General features: G+C 42.2%; 1 protein-coding gene and 1 long non-coding RNA gene across 12 annotated transcripts in view; one reads left to right on the forward strand and one right to left on the reverse strand.

Moving 5' to 3' along the window:
• LOC309348642 overlaps positions 1 to 25181 on the reverse strand; it is a 126444-nt gene that overhangs the window by 47803 nt on the left and 53460 nt on the right. Inside the window, exon 1 of one of the 3 annotated variants that reach the window (XR_014159497.1) lies at positions 6849 to 6970. The exons of the other annotated variants lie outside the window; for them this stretch is intronic. This is a non-coding gene — a long non-coding RNA (uncharacterized lncRNA). Of the gene's footprint in view, positions 1 to 6848; positions 6971 to 25181 lie in introns of those variants that run through there. 3 annotated transcript variants of the gene reach the window in all.
• LOC309348188 (carnosine N-methyltransferase 2-like) lies at positions 7837 to 23827 on the forward strand. 9 transcript variants are annotated; one of them, XM_081873207.1, is made up of 12 exons: positions 8173 to 8520; positions 8743 to 8888; positions 10492 to 10580; positions 14372 to 14591; positions 15984 to 16121; positions 16254 to 16312; positions 19221 to 19359; positions 20303 to 20355; positions 21129 to 21236; positions 21326 to 21456; positions 21957 to 22050; positions 22809 to 23827. In XM_081873207.1, exons 4-12 carry the CDS (start codon positions 14566 to 14568, stop codon positions 23162 to 23164), a joined length of 1104 nt encoding a protein of 367 aa, XP_081729333.1. In that variant the 5' UTR covers positions 8173 to 8520; positions 8743 to 8888; positions 10492 to 10580; positions 14372 to 14565; the 3' UTR covers positions 23165 to 23827. The 9 variants fall into 9 exon arrangements, with proteins under 9 accessions (XP_081729331.1, XP_081729337.1, XP_081729338.1 ...); XM_081873205.1 differs by lacking the exons at positions 8743 to 8888; positions 10492 to 10580 and adding an exon at positions 7837 to 8057 and having other exon boundaries at positions 8214 to 8520; XM_081873206.1 differs by lacking the exon at positions 10492 to 10580.

Genomic DNA, 25181 nt, shown 5'->3' on the forward strand with positions numbered 1-25181 from the left:
AGCAACGCCTCTCCAACAGTTGGGACCAGATTAACGTCAAGTCCAGCATACAAGGCCAGCAGCCTATTAAAGTCCTCTTTGATGTTCTTGTTCAGGTCAATGTCCTTCCTTAGAAGCAAGTTGTTCTCTCCTAGTTGAACAATCAAAGCATCGGGGGGGGGGGCATGCAAGGCCATCACAATTGGCTAACTCCTCCCACTTCATGCCACACCTCGTGACCAGTGATCCGAACCCATTCATGCAGAGCACAATAGATTAGTAGTCCATCACCTTAACCACTCAGCCACCTTGAAAGGAGGTCGCCCCCAGCCATGCCGTGATTTAAATGGCAGCAGCCCCCACCCCCGCTAACCCAATTGTTCAGTTGGGGGGCTTGACGTGACGGAGTCCCAATTATGTGGGTGGCATCACTCTGCCCCCTGCCGGGTCACAGTGAGGTCCCAGATGCCCACCCACAAATCCATCCCCCAGAGAAGGGGGGTAGATTACTGTAGAAAACAATCTTACTATCTATCTTACTGCATAGCTTAGCAAGGCATTAACAGATGAAAAGGAAGGACCTACTTAGTGCATACAAAAACAGGCTTTGACCTGAACTTGTTCCTGAAACACAAGCGCACATCCAGGCAAGAAAAAGATTCATTGACTCTCCTGTAAGGTATGGGCCTGCTATTCTGCACCATTTGCACTGGAAACCCTTTCCTAAAAATCTTAGCCATCCCGGTGTGTGTTACTTATTCCACCACTTTGCTGTAATTATCCCACTGCACTTCTCATTTCATTATCTAAATCCTCTCTTGTTCTAACCCTTTTACCTCTCAGTGAACCATTTCAGATTCTGGAGGCTGTACTCTGTACTCCTTTGAAAGTGAATATGAACTATAATTCAAGCAGACTTGCAAAGAAAAATGCTAATCCACAGCAAAAAAAAAAGGAAAAGAAAAAGAAAAAAGGAAGACGAACAAAAGAGAAGTTATGCTAAAATTTAGAGTTAGGAAAGTAGTTAGTATTCTGAAGCTGTAGAGGAATTTGTGGGAAATCTAAGCAATTAGGAGCTACAGAGGCTGATGCAAAAGTACTCCTGTCTCACTTGAAAATGAGGGCAGAGACGGGGGGTTTTCTTTGGTCTGGCTTCCGAGGTATAGGACTGTGTTTCAACGACGACAGGGCCAATGACTATATCAGTGTTTCATCTAAGGAATTGTGGTGCTGGGGTGGTAAGTTCTGTGCCGAAACCACTGCAAAATTCAAGGGCAACACACACAACCTATATCTGTTCCGGTCAGTGTTTGGTCAGCTGCATGATTTGGCAACTGATCCAGCTTAGGGGAGGTAGGACTTCAATAGGCCTTACGTCAACAGTACAGTTAGGCTACGTGCTGGCATTAGGGCAAGGGTGGGAGGGAGAAGATCGTGCTTGTCTGAGAGAATGTGGCATCTTAATAACCTTATCCAACCTTGGCTGGGAATTCACCCAGACTCCCTCTGCTGGAGGAACAAACTGTGTCTGGGTTTCCTTTTTCACCTTCAGCCTACCGTGGAAGGTACTCCAATTTGCTTCTTTGACCGACGTAATGCAGAAAACAGAGAGTATGCACATCTGAAGGGTTATGGCGACAATCTGGGACCTCGGCTATGCACAAATGTGTTTTTGGAAGCCGCAGTCCCCAAGGTATCGTATCGGCTGTGCTTAACAGGGCAGTCTTGAGCATATTTATTGAACAAAGCCCCATTTCAATTCGGTAGATTTATTTCTGAATAAACCAGGCTAGGATTGGACTGTAAAGAGTTCAGGCATCTTAATACTCTAGAGGACTAGAGGGATAGAAACGAGTCTGTGTGCCAGCATAGCTAGGCAGCAGAAATGCCATGAAAGACTTGGAGGCTGTAGAGCAGCCTTCCCTGAGCAGCTGGTATGCCCAGATGATGTTCAAGTACAAATCCCAGCAGCTCCATAGTTGGGGATGATTAGAGTTGTAGTCCAACAACATCTGGAGGGCACCAGGTTGGGTAAGGCTGCGCTAGCACATAGCAAGATAACGAAGAGTCACTAATGGCATACTGTGACACAGCATGTTAGGGTGCATTAAAAGGAACATCATTTCCCAGAACAGAGACAGTCAACATGGTGACCTCCAATTCTCATCAGCCCAGCCAGAATAGCCAATGTTCACAGATGGTGCAAGATATAGTCCAACAAGATCTGGAGAGTACCACATTGTAACCTAATGTCCAAAAAACCTCTGAAAGATACATGTCCTAAACTTAGGAATTAATAGAATGGTAATAATCAACATAGAAAATACTGGGTTCATCCTGGGCACCACAATTCAAAAAGATGCAGACAAAATATAATAAATTCAGAGCAGAGGATGATGAAGACCTATGTGCTCTGCTCTTTCCCTTCTGCCCATCTTCAGATTTCATGACACAGGTCTCGTCCTGGCAGCAAGTCAGCATGTCAAGTCCCCACTCCAGGATCAATCTATGTGTCCAAAGTCCAAACCAAAGCACAGTCCCATGGAGATCCTGGAACACCCAAGCTGAGATCCATCAACATGGGTAGTTGAGCAGTCATAGCACCTCAGCTCTGCTTTCCCTTGCCTGCTGATTGCAGCATCTGGGCTCGATGAGGCATGTGACTCTCACCTGCTCCAAGCCTACTCCAGCTGAGGAATCACACACCTCCTCCTGGAGCCAGTGAGCCCCACCTGGCCAGCTGTGGACCCTTGCCTGCCTCAGCCCCCAGAGTGCTACTTCCATTGCTCCCTACACCCCAGAGCCCACTGTGTTCAAGGAGACAGGGGCCCCTCTTGCTCTGGTGATGGGTCTTGCTGCACTGACCCCCACCCCCACCCAATCCTCCATCACCTCATGAGTACTTCCTGCACCAACCTCTCCCTCCCCACCCCTAACTCACTCGGTGTGTCCCACTCCTGGCTACAGCCCTCGCCAGGATCCTCTTCCTCTTTTCTGTTGTCCTGCCAGTTCATGACAGGTCTACTCTGTCCTGCCAGTTCCTTGTCCTGCCATGCTCACCTGTCATGGGGTAGTCATTGTGGTGACCTCCAGATTTTTCAGACTACAATTCCCTTCATCCCTGATCATTGGCCATACCGGCTGGGGCTGTTGAGAGTTGGAGTCCACAGCATCTAGGGGGCACCATGATGGCAACCCTTGTAGGCATAGAAAAGCCCAAGCAGAGCAGTGATGCAATTGAGTGATTTTAGACTTTGGACCTACTAGTGTTACAGATGGCAAAATGTGGCAAGCCAGTCCAGCTGCACTTGGGGGTGCTCCTACTCTTCCTGCTCAGTGGGGATCTGGACATTGGCCCCAAAGTCCTGCCTTGTCAGTAACCAGTGGCTTCTCTGGAGAATTTTTTCCCCAAGGCTAGTTTGTAGCACTGGCTTTATGCTCCCTCTCTTCAAGGCCTCTGCTTCCCCATGCTAAGCCATCCATGTTGCTACTACCTCCCCACTTAAGTACTGGTTAGCTCACTCAGCAGAGCCTTGCCTTCTGACCAAGGGCTTTCTGGCTGGCTTCCCAGTCTGAACCCTAGCTGCCAAACTTCCAGGAACGAGGGGCCTTAGTCTAGTTATCTCCCTGTTGCTTGGCAGCCTATTCCCATTTGAGGAACACAGGAAGTTATCTTTCATCAAGTCAGGCCATTGGCATTGTCTTCTGTGAGTGGCAGCAGCTCTCTAGGATTTCACACAGCCTTATCTGGGATTGAACCTGGCACCTTCTGCACGCAGAGCCACTGCTATGCCATTGAGCTGTTGATCTATTCTCCCTGCCCTCACAGCTCCACCCAGGACTCATTTTAAAGCCCCATTGGCTAGAGCTGTAGAATTTGCCTCCTTCTGCCATGATCCTGTGGTGCTGGAGGCCACATTTTCCCCAGCTATATGAGGTCTTTCTCCCAACCTTGTATTATTGCTTGTTTCTGATCTTGGGAGAACAATGCTCCACAGGGCAAGACCAAGGCCAACAGGGGTGAGTTAGGCCTCAGCCACGTAGTCCTTGATATTTATTTAGGTTTCCAAATCTCATCCCCAAGACACCAAACTAGGGTCTTCAAACATGTAACGAGACTTTAAAATGTAATATTTTAAGTGCCTATATGAAATTAAAATGAACCCAAGTCAGCCTAGCCACCAAAAGTCAATCCAAAGAGAAGCTGCTCACACTTTGGGGAAAGAGAAGCAGTCATTTAGACTCCCTCACTGCATGCTCTTGAGGGACATTGGATTTGATGCTAAGATGGAACAGGCAACGGATAGATTTTATGAGGAAATATATACAGATCCGGTGAGGAAATGTTACAGTTGTTTGGGATTCTTTACTTAGAAAAGAGGTACATGAGAGGTGGCATGACAGAAGTTTATAAAATCATGCACTGAATGGAGAAAGTTGGATGGAGAAAAGTTTTTCTTAATGCTAAAACTTATGGCCATACAATGAAGCCAAATGCTGGAAGATTCAGCGGAGATAAAAAAGGGAGGAGGAGGAGGAAGTACTTCTTCATACACTGAATAGTTAAACTTTGGAACTTGCTCAGTAGTGGAGGAGGAGGAGGCAGTAGTGACCACACTGACATGGACAGCTTTAGAAGAAGGTTGGATAAATGCTTGGATGATAAAAAGCTAATGGCAGCTACTAGCCATGACGGCTATGCCCTGCCTCCATGATAAGGGGCAGTCATGGGATCCACAAGAGGAGAGAATGCCCTTGTGATGAAGTCCTGCTTGTGGTTTTCCCATAGGCATCTGGGTTGCCACTGTGAAAGCAGGATGCCAGACTAGACGAGCAAGCTTTTCTTATGTTCTTATTGTGTGAGAGGGAGCAATTCAGGAAGAAGCCAGACTAGGGTGCAGGCATCCAAGAAACCACAGTGCACAGTTATACCTGAAACTGTAGATGCTACATTGTAGAGCTGCCATCTAATTTTTGTATGGTTAAGATTATTTATTCCCTGTATTGTAGTTTTTCTTTTCTTAACCCCCTTTCTTCTTTAATGTGCATTAGATATACCCTTCCTGCAGCCCAGACAGCCTCCCTTTCCTCAAAGCATACTCTAGCACATGATTGGCAGCATTGCAAATGCTATTTTTAGAAGTGGCTTAAGGGTGCCATTGGGGGCATTTATTTCCAGTGTATATCTGAGCTTCAAAGAAGCCATGTTTGTCAGCATCACAACAGAGGATCACCTGTTACAATCCCCATAATTGTCACCCTCTCACTTCCAGGAACAATCTGCATATTAAGCACAAATATACATTTAATGTCACATCTAAGTTGGCCCTTAATAAGGAAACTAGATCTGCATTAACTAAAAAGGTGAGGAGTATTGGTTAGTTTATGCTTAACCTATCTAATCACAGGAACATGGTATAAAATAATTCCCAGTAGAGCTGCATAAATGATGAAGCTAATCAGATCTAAGCTGTGCACCAAGTTAGAAATACCTGGGTAATAATATCAGTGCAGAAAGGCCATGGGGTGGTGGTCTGGGGTCATTGGGGGTGTAAAAGACCTACAGTGGTGCCCTGCAAGACGAATGCCTCACAAGACGGAAAACCCGCTAGACGAAAGGGTTTTCCGTTTTGGAGGTGCTTCGCAAAACGAATTTCCTATGGGCTTGCTTCGCAAGACAAAAATGTCTTGCGAGTTCCTGCGGTTTTTTTTCCCCTCCCCCCCTTTTCTAAGCTGCTAAGCCGCTTATCAGCTGATCCGCTAAGCTGCTAAGCCGCTTAACAGCTGATCCGCTAAGCCGCTTATCAGCTGATCCGCCAAGCCGCTAATAGCGCTAATCCGCTAAGCCGCTAATGGGCTTGCTTCGCAAGACGCAAAAACCGCAAGACGAAGAGACTCGCGGAACAGATTCTTTTCGTCTTGCGAGGCACCACTGTATTACTATTTCTGCAGCAAGGTCCTTCCAATTAGCATGAAAGGAGAGCTTTTTGTATGCTCTGAAGCATTTAGGACAACTAAAATCATAAGGTGCTTCAGTTTGAAAAGAAAGATATACCGGTTCTGTTCCATACAATGGAACTTCATGGAAAACACAACTTAAGTCACTCTGAATGATGATATTGGATCATGCCAAATCATTTGCCCATCTATGTACACTGAAAAGAGTAGATCTAGCTGAAAGGCTACCCAGAGATGTCTGCAGTGATTGTTGTAGTACAACCCAAATTATTATTATTATTGAATAGTTTTAAGATTAATGTATAATCTTAGAATTTGCCACTATGCTACTGATAAAAGGATGGCCATTTTCCCCACTCAATAACAATTTCAGTGATAGTACAGTGAAGTCTTTTGTATCGTTACCAATTTACCAAGTGCATCTTGACCAACCCCACATCCCAAGTTCCAGGAAACTCCAGTGGCTGAACCAGCTTGACGGTCAGACCAGAACTGGTATTCTGTGACATTTCTATACTTATTTTGCTGGCCAGAGATGCTGAAACAGCCGTATCTCAGATTGAAGGACCCTTGGGAAACCACGAGAAACCCTGAAGGTACCCAAAGCTGTAAAGTATTGGAACAAAATATGTAAATATACTTAAAAATTAAAGTAGGTGTGAAAGACCTGTAGTCAAGCAGAGGTTTTCACAATCCTATGAGACTTACAATCTCAGTTAATTCCCTGGTTTATTTCCAACCCCCAACCCCCCCATTATGATTATTACAGCTTACTACCAGCCCTTCACCCTAAGGTCCCAGTGTGGACACAATGATAATATTGAAACAATACTACACAATATTAAAAACAGTTTAAAATGACTTTAGGATTACAAAAGAAGGTGGGTCCTAAAAAATAGAATGATAATTACCAGCTGCCCATACAGGCTTTTGATAATTGTTCCTTCATAATTAATCCTTTTCTTAGGGGTGTTCAGTTTCTCAATAAAACAAAAATATCCACTTAACTGTAGCATGTTATAGAAAACACTCTTTAAGCATAGGTAGGGAGAAAGTGTAAATCTACACATGATTTAGTGAAGTTTGAATTAAAAGAAAGCAAAATTCAAACTCCTTAAGGCAGTCTACCCCCTCCCCCCGCCTTGGCTAAGGTCTTAGGTATCATGCAGAACCCAACAGCATACAGTTTCCAGGTGCCCTTTGTTTTTAAGCCCTTTCAAAATGTCCAGTATTGCTTCATCCACATGGTTTCCAGGCTCTGGAACAGCTCCAGTTGTACCATGTATTATATATATATATATATTCAAAACTTGAAAAGAAGGAAAGCAAGAGATACTTGTGTCTGCCCCCACCCCTTAAAATCTAAACCCATCAGGACTGGGGAAAAGAAGGCTCATTCTCTGCTTATACGAACCGATTAGAGTCTTATAATCAGTAGGGCTTGTGGAGAGCCAACCAGGAAAATAAACATACAATAAAATATGTTTCAGTTCTTTATGCTAATGAAGGCTGATTCAAATGGCCAAGATGGATCATGTTTCTGCTTGTCCCCAATTCACCTTCAACAAAGCTGAATAGCTGGTCAGCTGAGCTTTCCAGGAAAAGAAGTGGCGTCAAGGAATGCCTCTGGGGGAACATGTGTGACCATAGGGGTCATGATGGCAACATGTGCACTAAACATTGGCTGTTTTGTGCCTCCTCCTCCTATTGGTCAATGTTGCAGACCTGTTAGATGATGCTGCTAGTGCAAACCTAGAACAGTTTGGAAACCACCTGACCACATGGGCTGCATTTCCTTTCACTTTTCTCTATTTGCAGATAGGCAAAAACACACGATAAGACACTCCCAACCCCAGAGCTACTTGGTCACTTTGACCCTAAGAAACGATGATTTCTGCTTGGATGGAGTGTCTAGATTAGATTTTAAACAGTTGACCAAGGATGTGAGGCCATCTTGCATTTCTGACGCAACTGGTAAGACCCTATCCAGCAATTAACGGACTTTCTCCAGAGCTTGGCTGGTTTTCATCCATCTGGTCCACGTGTACCTGAGATCCTGCCCCTGCGCTTGAACTTGCATTTCCCCAAAGGCACCGAATACAAGTTTCTTTGTGTGCAAAGTAAGTAGCAAATTCATCACAATGGGATTGATGACATAAATCCAGCAACTTTTGTAGAAGCAGCTTTGTGCTAGAGCCCAATATACAGTCAGCTGTTGTTATAAACAGGATAAAACTGTCACGAATATGACTCATGCATCATTGCTCCCTTTGTAGGCAGGCAGAGAATGCAGCAAGTGGTCCAATAACTGAGCTCATTAAAGAGACAGTTCACCTCCCACGGGAGGCCAAACAGACTTGCTTGGGCATACCACTTGCGCAGGAATAGTTATACCAGGAACTTGCATTGGGGATCTTGCTTCTGCCTCCTTAAAACCGGAGGAAAGGAATTGGCACCTTCTCATGCACAATTGCTACTGCCACCACCTCGCTGTTTGCAACCTGCTTTTCAGCTGACTAAACTCAGTGAACTGAAAGACTTAGTCCACTGGAGAGCGGAACGAGAGACCTTAAAATAAAGGAGGTAAGCCACCTGGAAATATAAATAAATATTGCAAACCTAACCCTTTCCCACCATTTAGTCCCATTGTGACCATTTAGGGAAGGGGGTTGGGGACCAATAGATGCATCCTCCTTTAAGGGATCATTTGTCCCCAGAGAAAGTGTACGTTAGACAACTTTTCTGAGGGTGTGTGTAGCAAAATTCTAAAATCATCTGTGGGTATCCCATTACTTTGATATTCAGGGTTTAACAGGGTTCTGAGTCTTTCCCTGGCATTGCTCTGTTCTTTCCTATGGGTCATTCTGTTCAGGAAACATCTAGAAGGGGCAGAAAAAGTTTTTGTGAAGGTAAACAAGCTAAAGAAAACCTTAGCTGTTTCTATTTAAAAGGTGAGAACTCCACCCCAAATAACTCCCCTCCCCCAATTGATCTTAAGGAGAAGGTTTGCCCTAGGTTCATGAAATGCTGAAAAGGCCGGGCCGAATAGTTCAGTCCACCTCTCTTTTCTTAAAATTATTTTGCTCTAGGAGAATCTAATACGTTTTGTAAGGTCTCAGTAAGGCAGGTGTGGAGAACCTGTGCTGCACTACAAATCCTGTCATGCCTACAATTCATTGGCTACACTTGCTGGAGGTGATGGGACTTGTAGTTCAGCAACATCTTGTGGGTCAAACTTTTCCCACATTTAAAACAAAATAAAAAAATTCCTTCCAGTAGCACCTTAAAGACCAACTGAGTTAGTTCTAGGTATGAGCTTTCGTGTGCATGCACACTTCTTCAGATAATCCTTCCAGTAGCACCTTAAAGACCAACTGAGTTAGTTCTAGGTATGAGCTTTCATGTGCATGCACACTTCTTCAGATACAGAAGTGTGCATGCACACGAAAGCTCATACCTAGAACTAACTCAGTTGGTCTTTAAGGTGCTACTGGAAGGAATTTTTTTATTTTGTTTTGACCATGGCAGACCAACACGGCTACCTATCTGTAACTGGAACTTTTCCCACATTTGTATCAGGGCATCAGTCAGTACAGCTTTATAGACTTCTGTTAGCCTCATTCTTCCTGAGGTGGTAACTCTATCTCTGGGCTGTATGGCTTCGGAATGGAAATGGAGGCTTATGCGATGAAAATGAGCATATAAGGGAAAGACTAGGTCAGGATATTCCACCCATTGTCAACATGGAGGTTTATGTATTTGTAATACTCGGGCGTGTGAGCCTCTTCCTGCAGTCTGAAGTCATATAGCTCAGGCATAGATTTACCACCTATGGGAGAATTGGGCTCAGCCAGTCTTTCTACCTCCTTTCCATTAACCTTCTATCGAACCCAGGAACCATACAGAGTCAGACTACTGCTGCTTCCAGCTCATTATTGTTGACACTGACATACTGGCAATGTTAAACACAGGACTCGTATTTACTAGTTCATGCCATGTTTATGTAAAAACACACCGGTCTGAAATCCTGGACACCTTTTGCCTAACATCTAAATTATTTTGCTTAGAAATGCTTCCGCCAAATTCCTGAGTTTTATTTTAAACCGTAAGCATAATATTCAATTGTGGTGTGTTTCAAAAGGCTTGCACTTGGTTTGGACTTTATGCATGTATACTTAGAAGGCTATCCCTGCTGCGCTCTATTGGGCTTACTTCCAAGTAAGTAAGTGTAATATAGCACTGCAGCCGAAAACCTAATCTGAGGGTACCATGGCTGCTGGTTTTGTTTAGGTGGCCCAGCCAAGTTGAGCAAATTTAATCTGCCGTCTGAACTTCTCCAGCCTATCATTATATTTCCAATGGGTGTCCTTAGCCCACAGGGTCACTGGTACACTTGTGCTCACAAAAGCACCGGATATATTTTACCAGTTGCTGGTCCTTAATTGCCCTCGGGCAAATTCTCCCAACTGAAACATTCTTCCCAGGTCAGTTCCTGAGCAACTGTCCTCATAATGGGATGACAGCCTGTTTCCTCCCTATTCGCTTCCCATTCAGAAAACCTGCTGAGAGATCCTGCTGCCCTCTGCTGCCCCAGGAGTGCCAAGCCAAAGACATCTCTATCTGATTTTCCACAAGGGCATGAGGTTAAGTAAAAGATCTAACTATATGGATGGAAAATCCAGCAATGAAAGAAATGAGTGGTGAAGGCTTCCTAACACATCAGGTTTAGTATCTGAAACAAGACCAGGTAATTTGGCATTCCAAGATTCATGGAGAAGATCAGCTGATAATACCCTGAATTCTGACCATTGACCATAATACAGGGGTACCTCGGGTAACAGACGCTTCAGGTTACAGATGCTTCAGGTTACAGACTCCACTAACCCAGAAATAGTACCTCAGGTTAAGAACTTTGCTTCAGGATGAGAACAGAAATAGCATGGTGGTGGTGGCAGCAGGAGGCCCCATTAGTAAAGTGGTACCTCAAGTTAAGAACAGTTTCAGGTTAAGAACGGACCTCTGGAACGAATTAAGTTCTTAACCAGAGGTACCACTGTAAAAAGATTGATTGATGATAAGACTGTTGGAAGCACTCCTAGAATTTACATGTTTTTAATCCTTGCTTCCACCAAAGGTAAGGCTACCCTCCTTTCTTAATGTTGCAGATGAGGTATCACTGGATAGACAGAGCAGGGTGTGAGTGAGTACTTCTGTAACTCCTCAGTAAAAAAGGAAAAGTAATGGATATCTGCATTTAGAGTTGCATTTGGAAATGCACACCCATTTGGAAGTAGCACAGCAAGAGTAGGTGACATTTGCATCTGGGGGACAACTGAATTCAGGTGCTACCTACCTGCAGCTCCCTTTTCCCAATGAGATGTGTATTTTGAAGCCCATCTGAGCGGGCTCCCCCATCCATGTTCTGCCCCAACTTGTAATGCATAACTGCTCTTTATTAGAACTGCAGTGGAGCATAACTCTTGCTATGGAGTACTGAAACTGCGGCAGAGTGGCAACAGTGGTAGCATCCACAAAGTTTCCTGAACAGTACTTCTTCTTCTTCTCTCTGGTTCCCACTGAAGATAATCCAGAAGGCATAGTTTGCCCTTAAAAATGTTGTCATGTAGTCAAATCTGATTAGTTCAATGGCAACACTGATGCTAATGTTCCCTAAGTTATCTATGATCCCATGATTCGCTAGAATCTTGCAAGGAAGAAGCTCTTTCAGATCATTTAAATGGCAGCAGTGATGTTAGCATGTTCACTGATTGGTTGGCTATAGTGACTCAGTTAAGAAGCTTTTCCAAATCATTTAAAACTGTCCAAAATCAAGGTAACAATGGCTGAAAATAGGCATGAAAAAGCTATAAAAAAGTATAAAGCAGCAGTTTTCACAAACATTTTCATACTTCCTGAAACAGCAACTTTCACACTGAAAACCAAGCTCTAATGATAGAATACCTTCAGTTGGCAAAGTTATCAGGAAGAGTAAGAAATGACACGAAACAGAGTCTATAAGGAATGGAGAATATTTAAAGAATACTTAAAAAATCATAAGAGTGAAATTCTCTTGGCAGAACTAGACTGATTCTTGTAAAACAAAAAGTGTAAATAATACTATGTTAGGTTAGGGCATATGAAGATAATTGAATGTAATATGAGGCTGCGTGTTATAAAGGAAAGAATAGACACAGTAAACGAAAATTTTGGAAGTCTTTTTAAAGTTTATTTATAGAAATCTTTTTTCCCCTTTTCCCTTCTTTTTATGAAATTGTATTTGTATGAACATAAAGGTCAATTTGTTATTATATTCGTACACAAGATTTGTATAAAATTATGTACTTGTTTTTCATTATTTTTCTTCTTCTTCTTTGTTCCAGCTTTTGTATTGAATACTGTTGTATATATAGACTTCTTTTTTTAACTGAAACTAATAAAGATTATTAAAAAAGAAAGGGGGGACCCTAAGCTTGTGAAAATTCAGCGCAGCACTAATTTTCACTTACTTTGCTAACTACGCAGCCTTGCAGCACAGTCCTATGCATGCTTAGTTGAAAGATGCTTTCATGGTGTTCACAGTGTGCCTAGTTTTGTAGCTTGATAATACCAAGCAGTCATCTGTCTTGAACTAAAGTTATATAAAGTTTTATTGATGGTTGGTATACATTTGGCTGGTATACATTTGGCCAGCAGAGGGAACAATAGACCTTGTTCTTGAGCAACATAAAGAGGGAAAAGCTTTTATCATTCCTGCTAAGGAAATATAAAGAGGGAAATGTCAACAAGAATGACTGATAACAACCATGACTGTAAATACTTTCACTGACTTAAGACAATTCAGGCAGAAAGGGTGCCTTTAAACATGTATTTCTTACATTGTGAAGTGACTTTTGTGGCTACTTCACAGGAAATTCTTATACAAGAGTGCCATTTATGACTGAGAAAACAACCTTCAGACTCCCAAAGTTTCACTCCTGGGCTTTTTCCAGGAGTGTCACGAGTGACTGGCCAAGGAAGAGATTTGGAGGCATGGTGAAAACATGACCCAGAATCTAGCAGCTCTGGGAAAAAGCAAATTGAGTGTTAGGAATCTGTAGTGAAAAGTTCAAAACTAAATTGGCCTATATTGCAATATATTTATAAGTCAGCTGTGAAGCCACACTTGGAATACGGGGTACAGTTCCAGTTGGCACAACTCAAAAAGAACGTTGTCAAGCTAGAAAACGAAAGGATAATAAACATGATCAGATGATTGGAACAAGTTCCCTACCAAGGAAGGTTACAAGATGGAGATTGTAAACTTCTGCATTGTGTAAACAAAGTGGATAGAGAGAAATTTCCTCGTGATACCAGAATCTGCAGCCATCTAACTGCTGCCTAACACTTATGTCAGTGAATAAAACAGTTTTACCTGCTTGGGGAGAAATTGCTAGCATAAGGTTTGTCTCACATGTTTTTAATTCTTCAATGGGAAACGCAACATGGGAAAGGGATTTGGAGTGTAGAAGCTGCAGGCAGAAAAAGCACCCATCTCATCATTGTTTCTGTGTTCTGGATTCCCAGCCCTCAAAGCTGCTTTTCTTTGAAAATGTTTATGTGTTTTGTTACATGTGTTCATACAGTAGAGAGCAAGGACAAATGAGCAGAACCTTTATACAGGGTAGGAGAGGTGAGATTCTAAAGTCCACTTGTCCAGAAAGAAACTGCCTCTTGGCTTAAGCTAAGCTTTGGAACCAAGTACTTGGTCAATAATACTTGCTACTTCTTGTTTCATACCTTTGTAACTAGGGTAAATGTTTGGGGTAGTATGTTGTGGTCCAGCAAACTGCTTTTAAGGAAGCGCACTGAGTTCACATGCAACACCAAACCATCATTAAAACAAACCAAGGCTCATAAGCTAACAATCAACCATGACTTAGATCATGGTTTGTTGCCAATAACCAAACCATAGATTGAGCAGGTTTTAGACTTAATGCTAAGCCATGATTCAATAAATCAGAGTTTAATAAACTATGGGTTAATGCCATGTGTGAACAAGGCCAATAAATGTTAAAATGTAAAATTTAGTATCGCAAATTGTTCTTTGTATGTTTCATAGCTATACAGTGCTAGCTGCTGAACTGAGAAGGGGCATGCTTCTTGACCTATTTAAATATCACCCTTTCCCCATACACTTTGTATGCCAAGTTTCTTGTGCACTCCCTAAAGGGGTAACATTATGACTTCATATGTTATCTATGGTCTTCAGGATAAGGTATCTTCTTAGAGCATACTAATTCAAGCGACTGGGGGGAGGGTGATAACAGGTGTGAGGAAGGACATTCTGAGATACTACAGGTCATAGAAAGCTCCTCAGTGGGCCAGGAGACTGACATACAGTGACAGTAACAGATGGAAATATCAACTAAGAGTCAAATCTGTCTCTAACCTTTAGCACTGCTGAGCCAAAATGCATATCACTTTGAAATGGATGAGGGGGGTATAGGAAAGTACCAGTAGAGACTGAAGACCAGCTGTGCCTGCCTTCTGTACTTCAACACACTGGAGTCCATCTGGAGTATATAAGCCAAAAGAGAGCAAGAACGGGTCCTTAAAGAAGACAGAGACTGGAGAAGGCCTGTAGAAGACATGGAGCCAAAAGCCAAGGTGAAAAGGTAAGAATGATGTGAAGAGCCACTCTGACTGTATAAGAAGATAGACATCTCTATTCAGAAGGATTTTATATTATATATACATCCATTTTTACAGTATAATATATATTTACACCCATTCTTACAGTTTACTGCAATGTTGAGAAGTTATCAGGACCGTTATTGCAGACTGAGGTTTAGAGACAGTGATTTTTCCAGTGCCATTCAATCAGAGCAGAGGAACTTAAATATGTATGCTCATATTTGGATTAGATGACCTTCAAGGTCCCCCCCCCCCAAAAAAAACCCTCTATCATTTGTTTGGGACACAGCACTGAATATGCCCAAACCCACAAATAAAAACCCAGTGTTTAAAATATTTAATTTAGTTACTAGTCCTTATGGTTTTAAAATGTGGAGAGCAGCTCATGAAGTGGTTTGTTTTTTTATCTTGTGTTTTTGTGTTGTGAACCACCCTGGGATGTATAGATGAAAGGCGGTATGCAATTTTTATAAATGATAATGATAAGAAGCAAAAACTAGCCCAAGACTGTGTAGGATTTTGTGTCATCATGGGGCAGGGATTCAGTGTCCTAAAGACTTCTGTGTCCCTCTGCAAGAGAAGCAAATGAAGTCCTAACTGGTGTGGGGGTGGCACTGTGAGTTTGTGTAGATATAGTATGTGGGGTAGAAGCCTACCCTTAGAGGTCACATCAATCAGGGACCTAGACAAGAACTTTGTTGTCCGTCTCCAGCAAAAACCCCACAGATGCTGTGAACTGCCCTGAGATCTAAGGATGAAGGGTGGTAGACAAAACAAACAAACAAACAAATAAGGTGTAGGAAAGACCTGACTTCACCCAGATACATAAGTTTAGTGCTGCTTAGCAATTAAACAGTGGAGTTCAGTGGGTGTTTTGATAGACTGCATCACAGAAATAGGGAACTAATTAATATGATGGTCTAACTCAGCATAATGCTGCTCTGTATGCAGACCACTAAAGACAAGTCAATAATTTCCAAGCTTTGCTCTTAAGCAATAAAAAATGAACCTGCCATAAGGTAGTTCTGCATTTGTATTCAACCTAAAATCTTTTTTTGCTGAAATAAATTCCAAATGTTTCTGCAAGTTCTCCCTGTGTACAATTTTTATGTCTCACTAAGCCTGCGTGTTGCAAACACACATACACATATAAACATATATTGCCAGAGAGGTGTGGCTTTTCAAGATTGTGGCCTAGAATGGAACAGACACACATCACAAATATGCACTCACAACAATGCTGTGAACCTGACTGGCTATCAGTTACTTCCAGGGGGTTGGCATGTATGGCTGTGCTACTTAGGCCAGGAAGGAGCTGGGTCATTCTGGTGCAGTTAGCCATAAGCAATATTTTTTTATCATCACCAATGCAGAGTCTCCAAAACAAAGCAAAGCAGAAGTGCAGATGGCTCCTTCCAAAATGGTGTGTTTTCCAATGGATTTTGCTCCATGAATGGTGCCAAGCTGCCTGTGGTTAGAGCCATAGATGATGATGAAGAGTATGGAAAAAGGTACGCCAGGGAGCACCAAAGCCCATGTCTCGGGGTTGGGAGAGTAACTGTGAAATTACTGCCCAGCTGACATAGGAACAGGTGAGGGATTGCTCAAATTGCTAAATAAATACCATATTTTCTTTGCTGCAGGAAAACACAAGATGCCAATTTTGAGAAAGAGATATTGGTGACATCTGCAAACAATTCAGGTAATTTTGAAGCTTAGCAAGTTGCAAGACAGATATATATTATTGTGGCTACTTGGCAAAATGGTGCCATGGCAAGGCAGGAAAACCTAGAGTCCAATTAAGACCACTGCTTCTACATCTGAGCTCACACCAGCCTAAGTTGGAATCTTACCTTGCCTCAGTTGCAGAATCAAAAGCAGTGAAAAAGGCAAGAATGGGAGGTGTTCTCTACATGCAATAATAAGACGAAGATGATAAAATGAAATCCTGCATGAGAAGCCATAAGCAACAGCAGCTCCATGCCCATCTGCTACCTGGAGAAGGGTACATGTCCCACTGTCACACCATGGATTATTTACTGGCAATGTGACTGGAGCTGGACATAGTTGTGTCTGTGTGAGGAGACCATGTTATTTTGAAAGAGGGCACTGGAGCAGCCACAGAGACAAAGAAGAGTGGATACTACAAGAGTAGGTCATTAGCTGGTAGTTCAGTAGGAAGGTATAGGGTGTGTGTGTGTGTGTTTGCATCCTACTGAATATAGGTGTGTATCCACAGAACATCTTTGTGGATTCCGCTAGCAACAATTATTTTAGATAGAAAAGGCAGAAATCTGGGTTCTGGTCCTCTGATTTCAGAGGACAGGACTTCTAGCATCTAACCAGAAGATCAAACAGAAAAGAGGTTAATGATGGGATCTACACCATAACATGACAGTCATCTAGACTAGACCAGTAGCAAAAAGGGCCTTCAGTGGAACAGCATAAGCTTCCTACACAAGAAGTTTGATCCCTAACTATGGTATTGAAGAGGAATGGGTACTTGTGACCCTCCAGATGCTGTTGTCTCCAGCTATAACTCTTCTCAGTTCCAGATGGTAAGGCCAATGGCTGGGGATGATAGGAGTTGTAGTCCAGCAACATCTGGAAGGCCACCAGTTCCCCATTCCTTGCCTTGAGAGCATGAGATTTGGAAGAGCTTAAAATACATGCACATTCTTGAGACAATGGCATATAATAGGCAGAATGATTGGCACATGATCAGATGGAAACAGTAAGTATCTGACTCATTCATACAGGATGTTTTTCATTAGCCCAGTCCTTTTAATCCCATCTAGCAATTCCTGCCTCCTCCCCAACCTCAAGACTCTATCAATGCAATACACTTTATGTGGCGCTTCCCTTGTGCCTGGTCTTGGGGCTCCATCTGATGCAAAACACTATGACTTGACTATTGTTGGAGACAGATTATTGCCGGTACATAACTTTGGTGCTCAAGGCCCTTCACGGCCTAGGGCCCTCGTACCTACGGGACTGCCTCTCCCGGTATGCCCCATGGAGAGCCTCAAGATCCATAAATAGCAACACCCTAGTGGTCCCAGGCCCTAAGGAAGTTAGATTAGCCTCAACCAGGGCCAGGGCCTTTTCAACACTGGCTCTGGCCTGGTGGAACGCTCTGCCTCATGAGACCAGGGCCCTGCAGATCTGATTTCATTCCGCAGGGCCTGTAAGACAGAGTTGTTCCGCCTGGCCTTTGGCTTGAAGCCAATTTAATTCCCTCCCCCTCTCTCTTTTTTCTTTCTCCTCCTGTGATGAGGCTGTATTTTAATATTTTAATGTTTCAATATTTTAATGTTGTTTTTAAATCTTGTTTTTAAGTTGTATTCATTCAACTTGTTTTTATTATTGCTTGTTAGACACCCTGAGCCTGACCTTGGCTGGGGAGGGCGGGGTATAAATAAAAAATATTATTATTATTAAGAGTTGCAGTGGCTTCAATGCACTACTTAGCCAGGTTCAAGGCTCTTGGATTAATTTACAAGACCCATAACAATCTGAGTCCAGGATACCTCAAGGACCACTTAATCCCCTATATTCCTGTCCAATCATGGATGTCTTCAGAGGAGTCACAATTGTACACTCCTGATGCTGTGTCATGATTAGCTACAGAGACAGAATCCTGACTATCTACATGCCCAGGAGGCTGGGTGGATTATATGTTTGGCAGCAATCTCGAGTTCATCAACAGCTACATATTTAGTTACAGCAGCTATTCTGCTGCATAACGTTAGGTAAGGCTGTATTAGCCAAGTCCCTGCTGCTTACATACTGTGCCCCCATCTCTCCCCTTTTTTATGACAGCAAATTTCCTGCTAAAATTTATGCTAGTGTAAGAATGCCATTACGTTGGCCATTGGCCCCAACTAGAATTGTGTTTGGTAGGGGGATTTGGGAGCACTCCTCTACCCATCCAACCAGTATAACTCCCAAGTAAAGCATTCAGAATTTGTCAGTTGCTAGGCACCATTGGCTAAATAAAGCTACATGCTCTATGAAATGTCAGCTGAGTATACATTTGCTGTCAGATGTACATCTTTAAAGACACCCAAGTCTTGGTCTAACAGGGGCAGGTGGTAAGACATGGAAAATAACATGTGGAGGTCCTTATCTAGCATTTTATTGACACTCCTGTAACTGCAAGGGTTTCTCCATTCATATCAATGGAAGCAAGATGCTTATATGAGTGTTCCTTTGTGTACCCCACTCTGCTGGCTCCAGTGAAGTGAATGGGACAGTTGTCCAAGTGCTCTGAATGTGCTCTGGATCAAGATTATGGTTGGCAAGCTTCATAAAAGGCATATCAAAAGATATATACATATAGTGGCCTTAATTCTCCCCCCTACTTGTGTCATACCTCTCACATTCTTTGAGGATGAGTCATGTATGTTAAATGTATAGCCACTATACACTATACCATAGTGTGTGTGCACAGCCTAGTCTTATTTCATTGCTTTCAGCGGAATCTGTCATAAACTAATCTTTGGTGCAATTATTTACTATTGCTATTCAATGCACCTCTGAAGTTTTCTTTGAGGTACAGTGGCATTTATTTCCAGCTCTTAACACCAATTTGGCTTTACATTTCAAAGAGCTTTGTGTGACCCAGCCCATGAGAAGCCTTACAGTGGATGAATACGCAAAAGCCTTTAAGTCATTCTTAGACAATTCAACTGAGCACCAATGCATGGGCCAGTTCAATAAGGAGGAGCTGCCAGGTATAATAGCCAGGTAAGAAAAGAAAAATCAGAATTCTTAAAAATATGAACTTTGGGAAATGGTCAAATGTCCGTAGCTTCCTGCACTCTAATGCTCATCCTTCTCTAAAGGTCTCAAGGAATATTTATTTATCATTTATGTCCATTCTATGATAATGGACGTGCAACGTGGAAACAAATCTCATGGGATGCCTTGCAACCAATCCTGAGTTCAGTAGGGTTTACTCTTACTTAAGTGCAAAGGACTGTGATCCAACTCTTGGTGAAACTCCATATGGGAACTCTAGATGAGAACTCCTTTGTTTTGTGCATTATTTGCCCATTTGACTTCCCCAAGTTACATTATTTGGATGGAAAACTCTTAATTTAAGGCAATCAATCTTAATTTAAACTGTTACAGCTTCACAGAGCATCACTGATGTTGCTTAATTCAGGGCAGTTTGAACTAGTGACTCTAGTGCTCAAGAACTGTACTGTTATATGACACAGAAATGCTAGCCTGAGTTCATTATGGTCATTGGTGTGAACACATAAATTTATTGGACAAAAATGACTGGAACACAAATCTTCTAGAAATATCTATGGAAGCGGGGGGAAGCATATATTGTGATATATATTGCTCAAACCACATCTTGCTGTGAGAAAGTTTTGGCAATGCATTTAGTGACAGTGGCACACGGTTTAGCAAAATAAATGTAGGGCTGCCATACGTCCAGATTTTCCCAGTTGAAACTGAGATTTCAAAGGTGGAATTGACATGCGGGGGAAATTTCTGAAAGGTGGTGCTTTGCCCTGGATCTTAGGCAAGTCAATAGAAAAATCATGGGTTGTTTTGTTTTTGAGTTTTTGTAAACTTTTGGGGTGTCCCGGTTTTTACCTTTTGAAATATAGCAACCCTAAATAAATATCAAAACTCCTGTATTTTAATGCTGTATAATAAATGCTTATCCTTTTAGCCTTGGAAATGGAAAATCTACTATCAATGTGTTAGGTGTGGGAAGTGGCACAGGTAAGGAACAAAAATCTAAAAAATAATTCAGTTATGTATCTGCTTTGAGTGGGACACTCATGGTGGCAGCTGCCAATGCTTTGTTGTCGATTTTTCCTTTCTTTTAACATAGACACACAGCCTATTTTGCTTTCAGGCTAAGGTATCCATTGGTCAAAATTATAAATAATATGTGGCTCATTCCTTGTGCACATTTTCCTGAATCTGGATTTATATAAGTGCAATGAAGTTGGATTATTTTCTTTCAGTGTACATTATTCCACTTGGAGTACAGTTCCAAGTGTCATAAGGCTTGAGTGTCTGGTATACTGTTTCTGTATAATGTCTGAGAGGATTTTTTTGTAGGTTTTTTTTTTTTTTTTTTTTGCATAGACTATAGAAGGAATGGGTGTAGCTCACTAGTTAAAGCCCATGTTTTCCAAGCAGAAGGGCCCACTATTGATCCCTGGCATCTCTGGGTAGGGCTAGGAAAGATCGTTGAAGGGCCATTGTCCATCAATGTCAACAATACTGGGCTAAATGGACAAACAGTCCGAGTCGCAATCAGGCAGCTTCCTATGCCAATGCTTGGGAAATGGCTAGTAGCACTTGTTTAAAGCATCTGAAGCTTCTCTGAGGTATACCTGAAATACAGCAGGTTCCTCAGCATGTTTACTTTGAGATCAGCCACACTGAGTTCAATGGAAATAAATTCTAGATAAATATGCACATGATTTCAACCTTAAGGACCGACTGATTTTAATGAATTAATTTGCTTTGAACTTATCTTATAGGTGAGCAAGACTTGAAAATGATTAGGATAATTCAGGCTGTGCATCCAGGAATCTTTATCAAAAATGAAGTCATAGAGCCCAACCCTCAACACATTTTGGCGTATAAAGGTACAGCATTGCATTCTTTCTCTATCAGGATAACTGAGCTTATGTTGTGATCCACATGAAGTTCACTTTATCGATTATTTCATAAACAGAGGCTGTAAGAAATTCAACTGACCTAAAGAATGTCTCATTCAGCTGGCACCAGTTGACATCCATGGAATATGAGAAGCAGGCAAAAGAGCAGAACATTCAAAAGAAATACGACTTCATACACCTGATCCAGGTAAATTAAGGACCGATCATATGACATTCTCTGTTTTTGTGTTAGCTCACATTCTTTCTTCAATATAATCAACAACACTTCGGTGTCCTGGTATATGACAGGCCATATTTCACCAGTTCATCAGAATGGAAAGGAAATGAATGTGATGTTGATAATTCCTGCCAAATTATACTTTAGCCTTTACATAGGATTTGCTTAGTTTTGTGTGAGCAGCAATACATGTCTGGGACGCAGACTAAAACCATTTTTTGTGCAAGTAAAATCTGACAAAAAAGCGAGGGTTAAGGAAAGAAGGGGAGCACTCTTCTTCCCATGGGACTGCCCATACAGATACAACCTCGTATTGGCCCAATCTGTAAAATTAGAATTAATGTGTTTTGTTTTTTTTTAATGGAGAATAAAAGCAATGGGGCATTTATTAGTTTTCATATGCAGAAGCCCTCTATGAAGTTTATAATGATATATTAACAAGAAAATGTTTCTGGCATTATACCTTTTAGATGCTGTACCGTGTGGAGGATATTGCAAGCACTATCCGATTTTTTCACAGCTGCCTAGATTGTTATGCTAAGCTTCTGATTATAATCTTATCAGGTGAGTGGTTTTTTTGTTTGTTTTTGTTTTTGAAGTACTGTTTCCCCAACTTGAGTAAGATTCTCCTGGAATTAATGGGGGCCCAGTTCAGGCACCAGCCAGGGACTGTCAATGTGAACAGTGCTGTGAGGGTGTGTGCCAGCCTGCCTGTCTGCCTTCAGTGCGCCATCCCTGTGCACTCCCATGCTCACTCTTGACCTTTCCGCATTGAGCAAGATGGGCGGAGGGGGATTTCTAAGCATGTTCATAGAAACCTAGGCAAGTGCCCTATACAGTCAGACTTCTCCTTATTTGCCATCCTCTTTTGTATCTGCCTCCCTTTCCCTTCCTGCCCAGAAGGCTGCCAGGGAAGCAGCAGATTGCTGTTGTGAGATATCTGAACTGTTTGCTTGCAGAGGGCTTCCTAACCCATCTCCCACTGCTCTATGTCGTAGTTTTATTTCTCATTTCAGCTTTGCCTCCTCTCTCTTTCAGGCTTTGCACACCCACGTAAGATCAGACCTCATGTCTAATGGGTGAAATGGGGGCTTGCCCATTTATTTATTTTTTTAGACAGTAGGTGTGGTGTTGGAGGCTCTTGATCAAGAGATTCTACAACTTATCAAGGAAAATTACTATTTATTAACTGCAGTATACTCATATACAGGGGGCGTGGGTGTGATTTCTATGTAGTAAGTGTGCCTACAATATTAGCTTTGGTTTATGTCGCTTTAATTCTGCACAATGGCTCAGTGAAACTCACAATTCCCTTCCCATAGGTAAGAGTGGGTGGGCCTCCATATGGAAAAATTACAGACACTGTCTTCCCCCAACTGACAGCGGCCACTACATCACAGCTGATGACATCAAAGTTGTCTTGGAAGGAATGGGAGTTACATACCAAGTATACAATTTCCCTTCTTATTGGGATATAACTGAATGCTTTATTGAAGGAGATACCACTGGAGGTCAAACAATGGACTTTCTGACAGGAACTAAAGACTTTATGAATTCAGCACCCCAGGATCTGAAGCAGAGTCTTCTGCAGGCTCTGGGCCAGCCAGAATGCAGCACCAAGAAGGATGGAAGGGTTATGTTTGGAAATGATTTGAGTATGTTTGTAGTAAATTCCTAATACTAGTCAAAATAGTAGACACCATTTTAGTTTGTGTTTGGTTAGGTACTAAGCAAGCAGAATCAGTTCTCTGTTGTGAAGAGAACTTGCTCAATACTGGAGAAGAGAGGGGCACAAACGGGGGAAGCTTATAAACATTAAGAACTGGAAGCAAACGTATTAGTGGATCTTTTGTGATTAAAACGGTATATATCTTGTTTATCATAGCAGGAGATTGACATTAGTTTTCATGGATACACACTGCCTCTGAGGCGCAGGAAAGTGTTGCAACATAGAGCGTGATAATTTGAGTATATCAAGGAGAGACAGCAACCTTTAAATTATGTTCACATAGCAGAAGACAGGTACCAGGGACTAATATTTAATGTATTGTATATATTTAAGAAAGCTCAGTAGCCTAATTTTGTACACATTACATGATCCCTAGGTATTTAGCCCAGCAAATATTCTGTGGTGCATTTCTCTCTTTATTACTTTGCATCATAATATGAATTTTGGATAATAGGAGCTCCTTACAACCAACAGTTAGAGGCCCTGAGGACTTTAGTACCTTTAAGATTTGAGAATTATTCAACACTGGCACACTATCAGCATGAGTATGTTTATGTACATCAGCCCCAAAGTAATATGGTAAGCCTGCCACTGTAATTTTTGTACTTTCATACTGTGTCCTTCCTTTTTAAAATAAATTGTTTCACACAGAGAGTTAATGTTTTCTTCTGTCATCAGACACATGGTATAGTTTCTCCAAAGGAAAAAGCATCTAGCTGGAGTTGAGAAAACATACATCACACACACACACACACGTACCTCGGGTTAAGAACTTAATTCATTCCAGAGGTCCATTCTTAACCTGAAACTGTTCTTAACCTGAGGCACCAGTTTAGCTAATGGGGCCTCCTGCTCCTGCGCCACCACAGTGCAATTTCTGTTCTCATCCTGAAGCAAAGTTCTTAACCCGAGGTACTATTTCTGGGTTAGTGGAGTCTGTAACCTGAAGCGTCTGTAACCTGAAGCGTCTGTAACCTGAAGTGTCTGTAACCCAAGGTACCACAGTAATATATATATATATATAGAGAGAGAGAGAGAGAGAGAGAGGAGCAGCAGCAGCAGCAGCAGCAGCAGCAGCAGCAGCAGGCAGGGAGTTTGATGGATGTACCAGAACTTGCACCCCATTCTCTTGAAATGGACTTGCCTTATGTTTTCAGTGTTTCTAAATGCTTGCCTTTGGAGCATACAGTGGCTAAAATGCTTCCCTTTTGTGCTGACTGGATGGCTATAAAGCACTGGAGACAGGGAACCTGCTGAAGAAATAGTAATGGGTCATCAACCCCCTCCCCCTCCAACCCTGAACTGCTATATCCCTGTCTTTGTTGGTTCTGTACTGTTCCTGTTGCCTCCCAGACGGATATGGGATATAACCTGCTCCACTAGCACAGTGATGGTGCATCTCTGTCCCATATATAACTGGTGTGTAGGATCAGTTTGCCTGTTACCAATCACCAGTTATTTTAGGACTTCTGTTGGTAAGGAAGAGGTCACAGAGGATTCAAGAAAAGAAGCAGTTAAATTATGGTTGTGGAGAGAAAATTAAATATCTACCGTTAATTAACAGGCAATTCTCCAAGGAGGCAAAGCAATTAAAATCGGTTAGGAAACTCTAAGCTGAAACCCAAAATGTGAATACTGTACACTTTTTTTTTTTTTTTTTTTTTGCTTCACATGTTTTAACGATCATTTAACAAAAAAGGAAATTTGTCAGAATTACAGAATGGTAGAGTTGAAAGGCACCCCTGGGGTCATCTAGTCCAACCCCTGAAATGCAGGAATCTCAGATAAATCATACACGACAGAGGGCCATCCAACCTCTGCTTAAAAAACTCCAGTGAAGGAGGGTCTACAAGTCCTCCCGAATGAGGATTAGATGACCCCAGTTGCTGCTTCTGCCTTCTGGGAAATCAAATTATCAGTGAGGTAATGGAGAATTTTGTTGGACCTTAAATTCTTGGCAGAGTTT

The sequence above is a fragment of the Podarcis erhardii genome (assembly GCF_964252035.2).
Source record: "Podarcis erhardii genome assembly, chromosome: 1".
Lineage (NCBI taxonomy): Eukaryota > Metazoa > Chordata > Lepidosauria > Squamata > Lacertidae > Podarcis > Podarcis erhardii.